General features: G+C 37.8%; 1 protein-coding gene across 2 annotated transcripts in view; it reads right to left on the bottom strand.

The window, feature by feature from the left end:
- The window catches only part of LOC105016106 (nck-associated protein 5), a 72,448-nt gene extending 58,134 nt beyond the window's left edge, over nt 1-14,314 (bottom strand). For both annotated transcript variants that reach the window (XR_004574588.1, XM_034286869.1), the window contains exons 1-4: nt 14,200-14,314; nt 12,333-12,423; nt 9,089-9,250; nt 2,381-2,449 (exon numbers count right to left, since the gene is read on the bottom strand). Coding sequence is in view for 1 of the 2 variants with exons in the window: in XM_034286869.1 (XP_034142760.1) it covers nt 2,381-2,449; nt 9,089-9,250; nt 12,333-12,423; nt 14,200-14,288 (411 nt within the window). In the remaining variant the exon portion in view is untranslated. The remainder of the gene's footprint in view (nt 1-2,380; nt 2,450-9,088; nt 9,251-12,332; nt 12,424-14,199) is intronic.
- Nucleotides 14,315-14,733: the final 419 nt, after the last annotated feature.

The raw sequence follows: 14,733 nt of genomic DNA, 5'->3' as shown, positions 1-14,733 counted from the left end.
TGGACTTGGCTTGACACAGGTTGCAACGTGAGCAAACGTGTTAGCTGGGCACACCAGTCACAAACTTTAAGATGACATGACCCCAGAAAACCTGCAAAATGTAACTACCACAATATATTTGTGTGTAGGCTTAATGTATGGCCAGTTTTACTCCCATGGTAAACAATGTAATCTTGAGTTTGTTGGTCAGTGGGGAGAGGTACAAATTTGTTACTCCTGGTTTTTCTAATTAATGGAACTAAAACATTATTTTGAAAAAGGTTTTACTGTTAGGGGTCCTCTGATTCCCACAGTTTGCTTTCAGAGTTGGCATTTTTGGGTTTAGTTGACAGAATCATTGACTATGAATGAGGGTAACAGATATCAAGAAAGGCTTAGAAATATTACATTATCTCAATTGCAGAACTGAGCGATACTGTTGATATGTTTAAGAGACAGTGCTGATCATTCAACATTTTAGGGATGTCAAGTGGAATGTTGAGTGCACTTCACGTTGCTGATTGTCTGCTTGTAGAGGCCAGAAATATGCTCTAGAGGAATTTAACTACAGACATAATGTCTTTTCAAAAGAGTGGTCCATTTAGAGTATGCTTTGAATGCTGATGAGTTGCAGTGATGACAGAGATAAATGGGCTTAAAGATTCAAAATTGACCGCTAACGTACGTATGAATGTATGTAATCTATTTGGATAAGCTCTTATTTCAGCTGCTGTTCTTATCTCAACCCAACAAACAGAAGGCCAAGAATCCTCCGCAGCGACATGAAAGACTGATATCCAAATACAGGAAAATTTTGTCTGCAGTTGTTGCTGCTAAAGATGTCACAAGCAGTTAAGTTCAGTGAGGCTATTATAAAAAAAAAAAATTCAAAAATGAATTTTGTGTTTCCTCAGGTTCTCTTCATCTTATATAAAAAGAAATTATGAAGATCTGACCATTCTGTGAGACAAATGCAATAATAGAGGAAATCAGGAAGGGGCAAACACTTTTTCACGGCACTGTGTAGTACTTAAAAAAAAAAAAAAGAAGTGGGATGAATTTGCTAACTAAAAGCATAATTCGTGTGTGACGCCTATCAGTTCCAACCCATCATTTCTGGGAACATTCAGACGGAAACCAGTAGTATCAGAGGCCCATAAGTTTAGGTCTTTTTTTGCATGGTAGACTCATTGCAGAGAAGAAGCTAACATCCATAGACGCGGCATAGCATTTGGCTGTTGCAGGGAGTTTGAGTAGCCAGGCAACTTCCCCTTTAATCTAGCTGTCAACAACAACAAAAATCTTGTGACACATCACCCTGAGAGATTGCACAAACTAACAAGGCAAAAGTAAAATGTGCTGTCCCTCCAAGAAAAGAAGCAGCGCCTCACCTCGCCAATTGAGATGCCACTTATGACTAACAAATTCCAGTAGATTCATATAGCGCTCCTTTGGGCCAATCAATGTAATTTGGTAAATGCAGGATCTCTATGGGCGATCATCATTCACCCAAGTTTTTTCAACATTGGACGAGTGGTGTCAGAGATATCACCTCTAACAACATTTCAGTTGATTAATATACCAGCTGCCTTTTGCCAATAAATGTCATTTTGTAAATGTCAGCCTTAGTGGGAAGACTCATCATTCATCGGAGACAGACCCGAATAGTGGTTGGGGGACAACAAGTCCCATTCCTAGCCAGAATAAAATACTCACAGTGCATTTGCCTCCAAACATTTTTGTCTTCTACCTGAATACTTAAAATTCAAGAGTGCAGCAATTGCCATGGTAACTGCCTCATTAAGGAAGCCTTCTCGGAGAGGGCTACAGAGACAATCAGCCCGTTGTGATGGAGCAGAGGTGGAGAGGGAAGAGGAGTGCACGTCACCCACACCAGCTCCCTCCCTGTCAGTCTCTCAGGAGGTCTCATCCTTAAGAGCTCATCTGCTTAACTCCCATCAGACTCAAAATCCAGAACCACAGGGGTTGTTACCTTCAGTCTGTTTCCATACATAAACTCAAGTATTTTCCCGACCCTGTCAATCATTTAATCTTCGAGTAAACTCATTGAACTGACTGGCTTCATCCCAAACGGCAACCTGTTCACTATATATGGCACAGAGACCCTGGTCAAGTGTAGTGCGTTAAAGAGGAAATAGATCGTCTGCCACTGTGTTGTGGCTTTATCTAATTCAGCAGCAATTTAGACGCTGGCACTGTATCCACAGAGCATTTACAACAATCCATATCTTGATAAGCGTCCGTAAACTCATTACAATATGGTTTGGGACAAGCTGATACACATACAGAGAAATTTGTAAAAGAGAGAGTGCTTCCTAATGGGATTTTTAACTGTGTGTTTTACTGTGTGGGTGAGTGAGGGACAGAAATGCTCACTCACCTCATCCAGGCAGCGTTCATACTGCTTCCTTTGGTTGTCATTCTCCATCGTCAGGGCAGAGTTCTCCGCCTGTAACAGCAAACGCCTCCAGATATTATGAATATGTTCACTAAACACATTTGTAGGTGTCCTTTATCTTCCAAACATAAACCTGTAAACATTTTCCAGATAAAAATAGCATATTCTTTCGACTGACCAGCAGACGCTTGTCAACCATGGTGCTTGTCAAGATGGTCATACTATGAGATTATACATCAAACCATTTGAATTCAAGTAAGAATTTCATCTAATTTTGACCTGAGGTAAATGCTTGCAACTTGAACTTTCACATCATCTCATTTCAAGTATAGAAGTAAAATTGTTCTTAGCTCATTGTTTCTGCTTTAAAGCTCACGTTAAGTGCATTTCTTTGCAATAATTTGTTTTATAACATGACTGGATTAATATACCATGCATCGTAAATAGTATTATAATAACAAATATTATTTGCACAACATTTTTCAAAAACCTGAAGTCCCGCATTCAAATAAATACATCTAATAATAGCAAATAAAAAAAAGGTCTAAAGAGTACCCTGCTAGGAAATGCAGTATATTATGCCAACACCAAAAGCCTCTGAAAACAGAAGGGACTTTAACTACTGTGACAATGCAATCAACAGCCCTGAGAGGGCAGGGCACTCTCAAGGTGAGCAACCTGCTGCTAATGGTGTAAAGTCTGGTTTTTGGGACCTTCAGGTGGGCAGAATTGTGGAGGCCAGGGACAGGGAGAGCAACCAGGGCAATGGGTCTGGAGGAGCTGTCATATGTAGGAGGGGGCAAGGTCATGTAGAGCCTTAAAGGTAAGGAGGAGACGGGTGAGTGGCGTTTTTGGATGATTCATCTGATTTTTATAATTGATCTCAGATTTTTGGCCCTCAGAAATACAAGGAAAGGGTAAAAAAAAACACATTATCTATACTCTCATCCAATCTTAGAAAGTGCCCATTTTTGTGAAATATATTTTAAGAGCATTTTGAGGAGCATGTAGTGACAACGCCATTTTTCATTTTATCAATGTTTGCTAACTCTTTAGAGTTACAGCTAACAGCCCTCAACAAACTGTTGCAATGGGTAGGTTTCTTGTCAAGGTCTGTACAGGCCATTATCATCACACAATCTTAAATTGTAGGAAAATGATTTGAAGTTTGTCAGAATGGATTTCCACGTTCTAGGAATAACAATTAAGAGCGTTAATTTCCTACAAAATAAAAAATCTATAATTAAAGTTCCACTTCACTATAATAAAGTAGGCCAAATCTATATACAGTGGCGGAAAAAATTAAGAGACCACTGCACCTACCAAAAAAGTCAAAAAGGAAGGTTTTGAGTGAGGAACAGAATGGTTAAAATTAAGAGACCACAAATTGAACGCTTCAGTTCCTCACTCAAAACTTTCCTTTTCAACTTTTCTGGAAAGGAAAGAAAAAGGTGCAGTGGTCTCTTAATTTTTTACAGCGCTGTATGTATTTTTATGTGGATTTACTTGAAAAAAATGTGCCGCTCTGAGTGAACTTCGCTAAAATAGGGCATCCCTGAGGTTTAGTCAATTCTTTTGTCATTTTGGCATTTTCTGTACAGAAAAAGAAATTTTAGGCTGTGGAATAAACATAATCATGTTTTATTTTCACCAATATGACAGTGAAGGACAGTGAAGTGTTCTGAAATTAGTTGTTGTTAAGGTTACAAAATTGGCTGTAGTTATAAATGAATGTTACCTCAAAAAAATAGAAATATCAATTGTCTCACTCAAAACATTCCTTTTTGACTTTTTTGGAAAGGAAAGATAAAAGGTGCAGTGGTTTTCCCAAAGCTGTATTTTGGGTTCCAGATAGAACCTCTTCATAAAAGTGTGAACCCAGGACATTCTTTACATCACTTCTTTGCTTACTACAATCTATTTCGCACTGGAGTCATAGGTCAATCATGGCTTTATCTGTTCTCACTGCAAGAGCATACACAGCAAATGGATGATACTAAAAATCTTTGATGTCCAAAGCAGGTCCTCCCGGAGTGGTGTGGCGATCACGGTAACCCAAGTGGTATTAAATTACTTACAGGTTTCCAATCAGGAACTGATCTATTCCAGGAAAACAGGATTGAGTTAAGGTGATTCCATTAATATGATTAAATCTATCAAAGGCTTTCTGCTGTATTATATTAGCAAGGAGATTCAGGGAGACAACTAAGAAACGTGTAGACATTGGCTTAAGGATGCATGGAAACTGGAAGTGCTTTGGTGCATAGTTTGTGAAATGCGACATGACTCTCAACTTGAGGCGTCGGGATGGTTGACAGCATATCAAAGAATCTGAGTCAGGACATTCCTGATAATACCAGGAACAATTCAAAAGGTGTAAAACCAACAATTACTTAATAATATTTTCTATAATAAGCGACTTCCTTTTGTGCTTATTATAGTTTCTAAAAATAATATGTTGTGTTACTGTCGGTAATGTAGGATACTTAAGAGTTTAGAAGTGTGAAGCGTCACCCCCAATGGGTAGAGACAAGGGACTATCCAATTTAAAGGTCAAGGAAATCCAAGTTATGAGTTTGAACTTTAAGTGGTAGAGGTCTTATAACCTATGGGCCAGATGGGGCCTCAATCCGCTATCAGTGTATATTACCACACCTTTCCAATTAGTCTCATTCATTGTAAAGCTGGCCTCATTTGCCCAACATCCTTCTAGTTTTTTCCATCATTGTCCAGACTGTCCATTTTGATTGACACGCGGCTAGCACAGTATTAACTCAGATATCAGGCTCACTCCTTCAACATAGCAAGCAAATGAGAAACAAATTACTTTTCGGTTAAGGTGGAGAAGATAATCAAATGACAGACTTCTCAAGAAAGTGAGCACAGTGGACTGGGTCTGTGTTTATTTGTTTATTGACAAACTTTCATTCGCCGTTGCAGAAAATTGTTCATGACGGATCACAGGTTAGGCCACACTTTGAAAATGTGGTTCATGAATTATTTATGATTTAATAAGGAGTTACGTCTTCAGCCTTGTAGACAAACACAGGAATAGAACGTAGTAATCGTATAATATTTCATTTTACATGGTTGTGAAGAACTAAATGTGTGCCTACATCATAAAATATTCACTTTCAAAATGATTGACGTTGTCTATTATTTCCTCTATTTATTTATTTTTTGCTTCACCTCTAAGCAAGATTTGAACTCATGGCCATCACATATCCCTCAGAGTTTTGCTACCTGGGTTAGCACACAGCAACACCTGTACAATTTGGGATGAAACAAAGCTCTTTGACACCACTGTTGTTGACTTAATTTGCAAATATAGACATTGTTTTTAATAATTTTGTCACAAGCCCATGGTGAGGTGTGAAACACTAGGCAGACACAGCTTGAAAATGGAACTTTTAGAATAATCTTCTTCTGGTGGCCAAATGTATATTTCACAAGATGGAATCAGATGGCGGCTCTGCCATATAAAGTCTCTGATAGGTTAATTCCTTATTCTTTTTCTAGGTACTGTATAATCATGTTCTCAGCAGGTGTCCAGAGCATCACCGCTAATTGTGCCAAGCTGGCCTAGGAGAGGCAAGTAAGGAAAGTACGCAGCCACTCATTTTGCACCACAGGTATAAACCAAAGGTTTTATGAACATGGCCTCATGCAAATTAATGTCAGCCTAAAAATTTAAACCCAAGTATAATTGAAAGAAAAAGGAGACACCATGATCGTAAGTTTGTCCATTAAAATCACACATCAAATTCAACATCTAGTGGCGTTACTGAATAATCCATGGTCATGCATGCATGCTAAATGCAATTTGGTTGGCATCCTCCTGAGATTGTCAATCTAGATTCAAAATAAATGTAATTATAATAAAATGAGAACTACGAAAGCCACTGCTGAGTTAGAAGACAATGTTTTCATGGGATGGATGTACAGGTGCTGGTCATAAAATGTGAATATCATCAAAAAGTTGATTTATTTCAGTAATTCCATTCAAAAGGTGAAACTGAATGTTATTTTTACCAGTCTTTTTGCAAAACATGAGGTTCCCATTTATATACTTCATAAAACACACATTAGAAGGAATTATAGATTCTAGTATTTTTGTCTACGTTTACTTTCTCAGTTTGTACAGGGTAGATTTAGTTACACATCCAAATAAATGGATGATGGAGGAGTCTGCAGGAGTAATGGACTATACAGGTGCTGGTCATAAAATTTGAATATCATCAAAAAGTTGATTTATTTCAGTAATTCCATTAAAAAAGTTAAACTTGTATAATGTATACATTCATTACACACAGACTGATATATTTCAAGTGTTTATTCTCTTAATTTTGATGACTATAACTAACAACTAATGAAAACCCCAAATTCAGTATCTCAGAAAATTTGAATATTGTGAAAAGGTTCAATATTGAAGACACCTGGTGCCACACTCTAATCAGCTTATTAACCCAAAACACCTGCAAAGGCCTTTAAATAGTCTCTCAGTCTAGTTCTGTAAGGCAACACAATCATGGGGAAGACTGCTGACTTGACAGCTGTCCAAAAGATGGCTGTTCACAGAGCTCTGTGTCCAAGCACATTAATAGAGAGGCAAAGGAAAGGAAAAGATGTGGTAGAAATAAGTGTACAAGCAATAGGGATAACCGCACCCTGGAGAGGATTGTGAAACAAAACCTATTCAAAAATGTGGGGGAGATTCACAAAGAGTGGACTGCAGCTGGAGTCAGTGCTTCAAGAACCACCACGCACAGATGAGATACCGAATTTGGGGTTTTCATTAGTTGTCAGTTATAATCATCACAATTAAAAGAAAAAAAAACACTTGAAATATATCAGTCTGTGTGGAATGAATGTATACATTATACAAGTTTCACTTTTTGAATGTAATTACTGAAATAAATCAACTTTTTGATGATATTCAAATTTTATGACCAGCACCTGTATAGTCCATTACTCCTGCAGACTCCTCCATCATCCATTTATTTGGATGTGTAACTAAATCCACCCTGTACAAACTGAGAAAGTAAACGTAGACAAAAATACTGGAATCTATAATTCCTTCAAATGTGTGTTTTATGAAGTATATAAACAGGAGCCTCATGTTTTGCAAAAAAATCACATTCAGCAGACATACTTTGCCACAGGTACAGGATGTTTTGCAAGGAGAAAGGAAACATCAGTACAGCTACAGACGGATACCTCTATTGACTTTCTATAGAGCAGGTGTGAATGTGTAATAAATTCACAGGACAGTGGGCTTTCATTTTAACTACGCTGTCAGTTACTGAACCAAATACTGGATATTGCTAAGTACTGCCAAGACATCCCTAGTCCTCTACGCATGAATATACTCTTTATTTAAAGACCTTTTAACATAAAGAAAATGTTGAAGAACAGAATGAATATAATCTCTGTCATCTTATCCTTGACTGCTGTATGTATTCAATGAGTTCTAAACTTATAATATAATAAGCCAGACCAAAGTGCCACAGACGGTCCATTAAATGATACATGACAGTTAAAACAGACAGGAATTTTGTATTAATAAAAAGGTTTCTGACAGGCCAGATACTGTTCGTTTCAGTAAGGTGAACCTAAGTGTTCTCATTCAACCCCAAAGGAAACTTTACGGGCCATTTTCAGAATTAAGATGCACACATGTCCGGTTCAATGGCAGGCTTTTGCAGTAGCACACCTGAGCTAACTAATCAGAGCTTGACCAAATGGCTATCATTTGTAGAATCTATTATGCAAGATTGTTCATCCCTGACCTGCATTAAAGGAACACCATTGTATCTGGAATTTTATTCTTAATTTATCTTTTTATCACGATCATAAAGTAGTTAAAAGTAAGCATATGCCAGTGGGGTGGGCTTCAAATTTTTGACCAACCTTGAGTATTTCAAGTATATTAAAGTCAAACATGTATGGTAATTAACCCTGTGACATCCTTGTTGTGTTATTAACCCTGTGAATACACTAACTATAGCTAACACCTACAACGTTCTGAAGTCCTTGTGTTATTAACCCTGTTGTGGAATCTGAGCATTAACAATTAAAATGTGAATGTACGCTTGATGGGAAGTGAATGTGCCTAGATAATGAGAACAACAGAAACCTCTCTATTTAGATTATCTCTCTGTAGGTTGTGCTCTAATGACCAAAGGAATGTTTACGATGGCCATTTGGCATGGGGGTTACTGTCTTGGAAACCTGATCTTTGCTAGGTAGACACACCCTTCAATGTATATATCAGCTTGTAACCAACATTACAGTGAGAAGAGAGTGACTGAGATGAGATTGAGGTTGTGTAAGGAAGACCAGGTCCGTAACCTCATGAACAAGACTTTCTAATGCTGCAATAAATAATATATTTTCTCTCACCCTTGACAAACGTGTTTGCGATAATTATTACAACCACTATACGAAACAGCCGATTTCTAACACCGTGAATACTCTAACTATAGCTAACACCTGCATCCTTCTGAAGTACTTTTGTTATTAACCCCATAAAGTGATTGTATTATTAACACTTTGAAGCACTTGTGTTATCAACCATATGAAGTACTAATTTTAATAACCCTGTGAAGTACTTGTGTTATTAACATATGACATAGAACGGATGCAGACAGGTCCTATGGAAAGAAGAGACCCTTTTGTTCCTGAGCATACCTCAAGGGCCCGCAGTCTCTCTAGAATGGGCTGGGTTTTGTCAGAGTCCTCCTTGTGGCCATTACTGCCGACTCCTGAAGAGCTGGGCGTCCTTTCTGTGGGTAGAGGTTGTGTGCCCTCCAGACTGTCCTGCTGTTTCCACATCTCCTCCAGGAGTTTGTCCTAAAACACAGAGAGGTGTTTCTGAGAGGGAATGCGCCTCCTCAGTTTCTACATCATACAAGATACACATAGTATTAAAGGAAAGATATTGAATTTGTCCATCATCTATGGAGTTTAATCATATAAAATAGATAAAACCTTATTCTGTATTTGCAATTTGATATATGCTATGGGGGCACCCATATTAAGACTTCCAATTCATAGTATGTTGGCTCTGTCCAAGAAAAGCAATCACAGGATTGTTTGATGTCATATTTGATATTCTGTAGCTGGCTCTTCGGTTATAGTTAGTTTTAAAGCCTCCACCAAAGACTTGCTGATAAAAAATGCATCGTGAGAATCATGAGACTTATTTTCAATTGTTACACGGTTCGTTGGTTTTTATGTCAAGTACTTTTACCCTCACTGCCTATGGCAATCACTTGAGATGGGAACTAATCAAAAATATAGAGGCATGTGAATGTAGCGTGCCGTTGATTCCACTAAACGTCATGGCTGCAAATCGATTTAAGTGTTCACTGCATTGAAACTTTCCCACTACCAAGCAACCACCTAGGAAACAATTAACATAATGACATAGACATGCAGTGTTGTGCAGTATGTATTTGGACAGTGAAGTTAAAATGATTACATTTGGCTCTATACTCTACATGCATTTTGGATGTTACATTTTTTGGCGACAGAGCAGAACATTAACTTTTATTTGAGGGTATTTTCATCGGTTTTACAGTTTTTAAAGAAGAACCATGTGTCTAGTTATTCCATTTTAAGAATTCATAAGTATTTGGAGAAATTAATTTATAGTGTATTAAAGAGAAGCTTATAATGTTCTCTCTTATTCCACGCACACAATGGCTATCTCAAAACTTGTTGGATGCATTGAGTGTTTGTTTTGGTAGTGTTTCGGTTTGTTTTTGACCCCATAGGAATGGAATGGTGAATAATTTAGTGTCAATTCTATGTTTCAATCAAATTCGCCATAGCAATGTCAAGGCAGTGTCTGTACTTACAATATTCATCCCATACCCACACATCTAATTCACAAAAGTGAAAGCATTCCTGGGATGAAAGCCATTATGATATTTTACAGGACCAAGATCAGTCTGTGAGGTAATTTAAAAAGAGTTAGCCTAATGAGTAAATACTGCAATGCAGGTTTATTGAATTTTATTGAAGCCCTAAAGAAGAGCATGCTACTATGATTACAAAGAAATATGAATTAATCATGAATTATGGAGAAAACCCCTCCAAAACCAAGAATGCTATTGAATATTGATAATACTGTATGGGTAAATAATGCCCTGCAATAATGCTCATATCTCACTATTACCAATAAGGTAAAGATGGGTGTGGATATTAGCCTTTTTTTGTGGATATCATTTTGATTGGTAGCTCTTTTTAAATTCACTCATCATTATTCAAAATTCATATTTGCATCCACATTGATCTAGACGGTTTCAGAAACATCTATTATTATTTTTTTAAATGACAATATTATTCACCATTCTGTGTTCAGTATTGAGCTAAACATAATCCAAAACACAAAGGGCAAATGTATCCAACAACTGTTCAGATTCATAAGCTTGATGAAGTCATTGTGTGCCAGGGATTTGGGAGCATATACAAGACTCTGGACAACTGAGCCTCCTTACACTTAAAAGTCGGTTGTAAGACAGATTTGGACACTGATAAGGTCCTAAATAGGACCCCAGTGGCAGTGCAGTACTGTGCTATACATGACATTGGAGCCCAGGCTTTGTACCCGTATGTGCACTGTACAGTTGTAACTCGGAAATGGGAATGAGAAGAATGCTGTAAATGAACAGCTCTATATACCACTTTGATGTTACAACCAAGCCAAAAACATGTGAGCTTAAATGACCACTTTACATTTCCATATCAGAAAGCTTGTGTCGAGTTCGTAGTCAATGTTTATCACTACAGTTCATTTTTAGTTCCCTGCTAACCAACCAACAAAAAATAACTTGCTATGTGTTTCATGTGTTGGTCACAGATACCTTTAAGTAATGAAACATTTATAGGAATTATATACATAACCTATGTTAGAAATCAGCCGTTTTGTGTAGTGGTTGAAATAATGATCGCAACAACCCGGTTGTCAAGGGAGAGAGTTATTTAAATATTTATTACAGCAATTGATAGTCTATTGTTCATGATGTTACAGACTCAAAGTAATCTCACTCGATCTCAAAGAAACTTCCGGTTGTCCTCTACTTTATAGACATCCCAACCAGAATACACATCACAGTACTGTAAGCCAATTGGCTAAGTACTGTCGCGCTTTGAATGAACGTGACTTCCGTGTACAGATGAATAGATGGTCTGTTGTAAACTAAACATAACATACACTGCAACACCTACATGGGGCAGTGCATTATCATGCTAAGACATGAGGTGATGGCAGAGGAAGTTGCTCTAGAAAAAAGATCTGGGCATATTCTCATGTTTCTAAGTGTATCCAGTGTACCCAAATGTTGCAAAAAGCACAGTGATGGTTAAATGCCCATAAATAAAAGTCTAATTTTGAAATTTAGTCTTTAGAACTGTTTTGTCCTCATCTTTGGTCTAATTATTTTACCAGTGGGGCCAAATTGCTAATTTTTTTTTTACTATGGTTAGCAAATGATTTTTGTTACTTCTGTAAGAAACAGTTGGTTTATGTACTCATTGTGGTGTCACACAGTGGACCTATAGTACTTATTCCTGGCTGTCACTGCATTCCTGGCTGTCATTGGTGTCAAAATGCATGACTAGCCTAATCAGCTGTATGATGTTCATCAGGAGATTTGATCGAATCTTGCCTGAGGGCTGCCACTCTTCCTGTCACTTCTGGAATTACTACTCACACACTACTGTCTATAGACAAACAGTAAGATATTGCTGCCAATGTCCGTGAACTTCAAACAGTTCATTTCAAATATAATGATATGAGTTGTTTACTGCCTTTCATCATTGTCCACTACAGACCCCGGAAGGTGTACTTGAATACTTGTTTCAGGAAATATTTTTATGAAGCAAGTAGCAGCATTTAGCAAGTAAACCCATCTGGTCACTGTTGTACCTTATAGGCCTTCATGAGGTCGAGTGGATCCACACTGGGGCTCTCCATTTTGTCCTGGTTCTGTAGCAGACTACTCACAGTCTCCTCCATGCTGCAGACACACAGAACACAGGAACAATTAGAACAAACCCCAAGTCAAAGCAGTTTCAATCTATTCAAGTTTAATTACTTCTTTCATTTGGTGCTTAATAATGACCCAGGTTCAAGCAACAATATAGGACAAAAGAACTGTACTGTACAAGACGTATAGTATTAAATGAGTTTTAAAGATGCTCGCTGGATAATGTTTCAAAAAAACACATCAAAGCAACAATTTTTTCTAAAGCATTTAAGGCATGATTTGAGACCTGATGTTAGCATTATGAATGTGTCATCTTTAACCACATTATCCAAACTTCTATTAGCCTTAAAAAAAACATTCTGTGGCATGCTCTCTGTGAATATACCTTTGATTGCCCTTTTACTTGTTCCGGGTTTCTACTTTGAGCGTGTTCTCTAGAATTTATTTGTACAGCACTGAAATGAAATGAACTTGAAAATTATGTTCCATTTCATTTTTGTTGTTATGTTTAGCACCTACGCCTTTTGTAATCTTTGAGTGTGGATTGAATTTAAGCTCTTTTTTACATCTCTGTCTCCTTATTTTTTTTATTATTCATCGTTATGGTTGTGAGTGTGAGGACATTTTGAACTCTATAGCCTGAGAAGAGACCAAGAATGAGAGCATGGGTATCACCAACATGTCTTGACTCCAAATTCTCTCCAAGTTTTAGATCTCTCTGCTGGTGAACATTCTGCCTATCTGTTAGTAACCTTTGCAAACGACCATCATGGTAGCTGACATTTGCGCCTAGTCCTCATTAAACTGGCAGATCATTGTTTACTGATTTGTAATTGCTTTCCCTTAGATGCTTGAGAGGCACTGACCGCATTTCCCATAATGCCATACTCAGTGACATTTTACCTGGTCATTTGCATTGCAACTGTTCTCCCCTTGATGCAGGTGGCACAGATATTCTACCCAGCTGACTGTGGCAGTCTTGCCAGTCAACTCTGAGACTTGGGTATTGGAAATTAACACTAGTCTGACATGAAAACAACCTGGCAAATGAACATTTGGTGCACCCGCTTATGCTTGACTAGCAGGAAATAAGAAAATAGAATTGCCTTTTGCTAGATAAAAACTACACCTTTAGTAAAATAACCTCGGAAAGTAACTAAAACAAACGGTTGTATTTTCATAGTACTTTCAACTACCTATATATATAGTTACCAGGGAATGGTAGTAAAAACAACTGATTCCCTGTGTGACACGCTGACAATTTCTTAGCTTGTACATTTACGTAATGAGAGTATTTTATCAAAAAAACTAAAAAGGGCATTTTGCTCTCCCTGGTTAATGACATTTTATGAGATTTAGCAACAGACTCTCTCATCAGAGCTTGACCAACCTGTATGCTGGACACACCAGACACTCCAGTTTCACTGACGCTAACCACCTGGATACTAACTATTGGCAGCCTGTTGCTTCATCTGACAAAATATCACATTCTCATTTGATCTGGCAAACTGGTCTCACTTCATCTCAGCTTTGGCACATTTAAAATACCATATAAATGTTGTTCCCATTTATTTCTACTCATGTCATGTAATCTCCTGCCAGACCCCTTCTTCAAAACCCATATAGAACCAGTACATCACAGCAATGTCTCATTCATGAGCTCATGGTCTCAACACATCAATGTTCTGTCTTCCATCATACATTGCAATCAATGTTAAATTACATTTTCTTAAATAAAACTATGGTTGAACTTCAATCTTAATAAACACTTATTTTAAACGTATCTTCTCACAGTCAGCCACTCACCCCATGCTGTTTTTCCATGTAATGTCAGGGTTGTTGTTGTTCCCTCTATATAATGCCATAAACATGGTGCACATATTCCTCAGATCCATACTGTTGCCGGGAGTCAGTTAGCATTCCGTGCATATTAGTGGGCATTTGGGAAAAGTGGGTCTCTGTCCTCTTTATATAGGCCAGTGAGGAATAATGTGAGCCTGAGTGCTCCCGAGATCGGAAAAACTACATGTTCCACCCTCTGTCCGGCTATTCACTAACAAGAAGGCCCCCGTCTCTCTGGCAATCCTGTACCATTACTCTGGGTCTGGAAGGGAGGAAAGTTAGGAGTATTTCGCTCTTTCCTCTGTCTCTGTCCTACAACTACATTCCTCATGTAGAATGCCTGCAGCATTTGATATTTGGCTGTTTAACTCTGGTTCTGGAGGGACCAAAAATGTCTGCTTTTTGTTTGTGCCTGGAAGTTCATTTTCCACACCTGGTATACAAGGTCTGAATAAGTCTTTCATTAGTCAGAGAGAATAAATACTGCAATAGTTAGAT

Source organism: Esox lucius, chromosome 16 (genome assembly GCF_011004845.1).
Source record: "Esox lucius isolate fEsoLuc1 chromosome 16, fEsoLuc1.pri, whole genome shotgun sequence".
Classification (NCBI taxonomy): Eukaryota; Metazoa; Chordata; class Actinopteri; order Esociformes; family Esocidae; genus Esox; species Esox lucius.
This window is presented reverse-complemented; position numbering and strand designations above follow the sequence as displayed.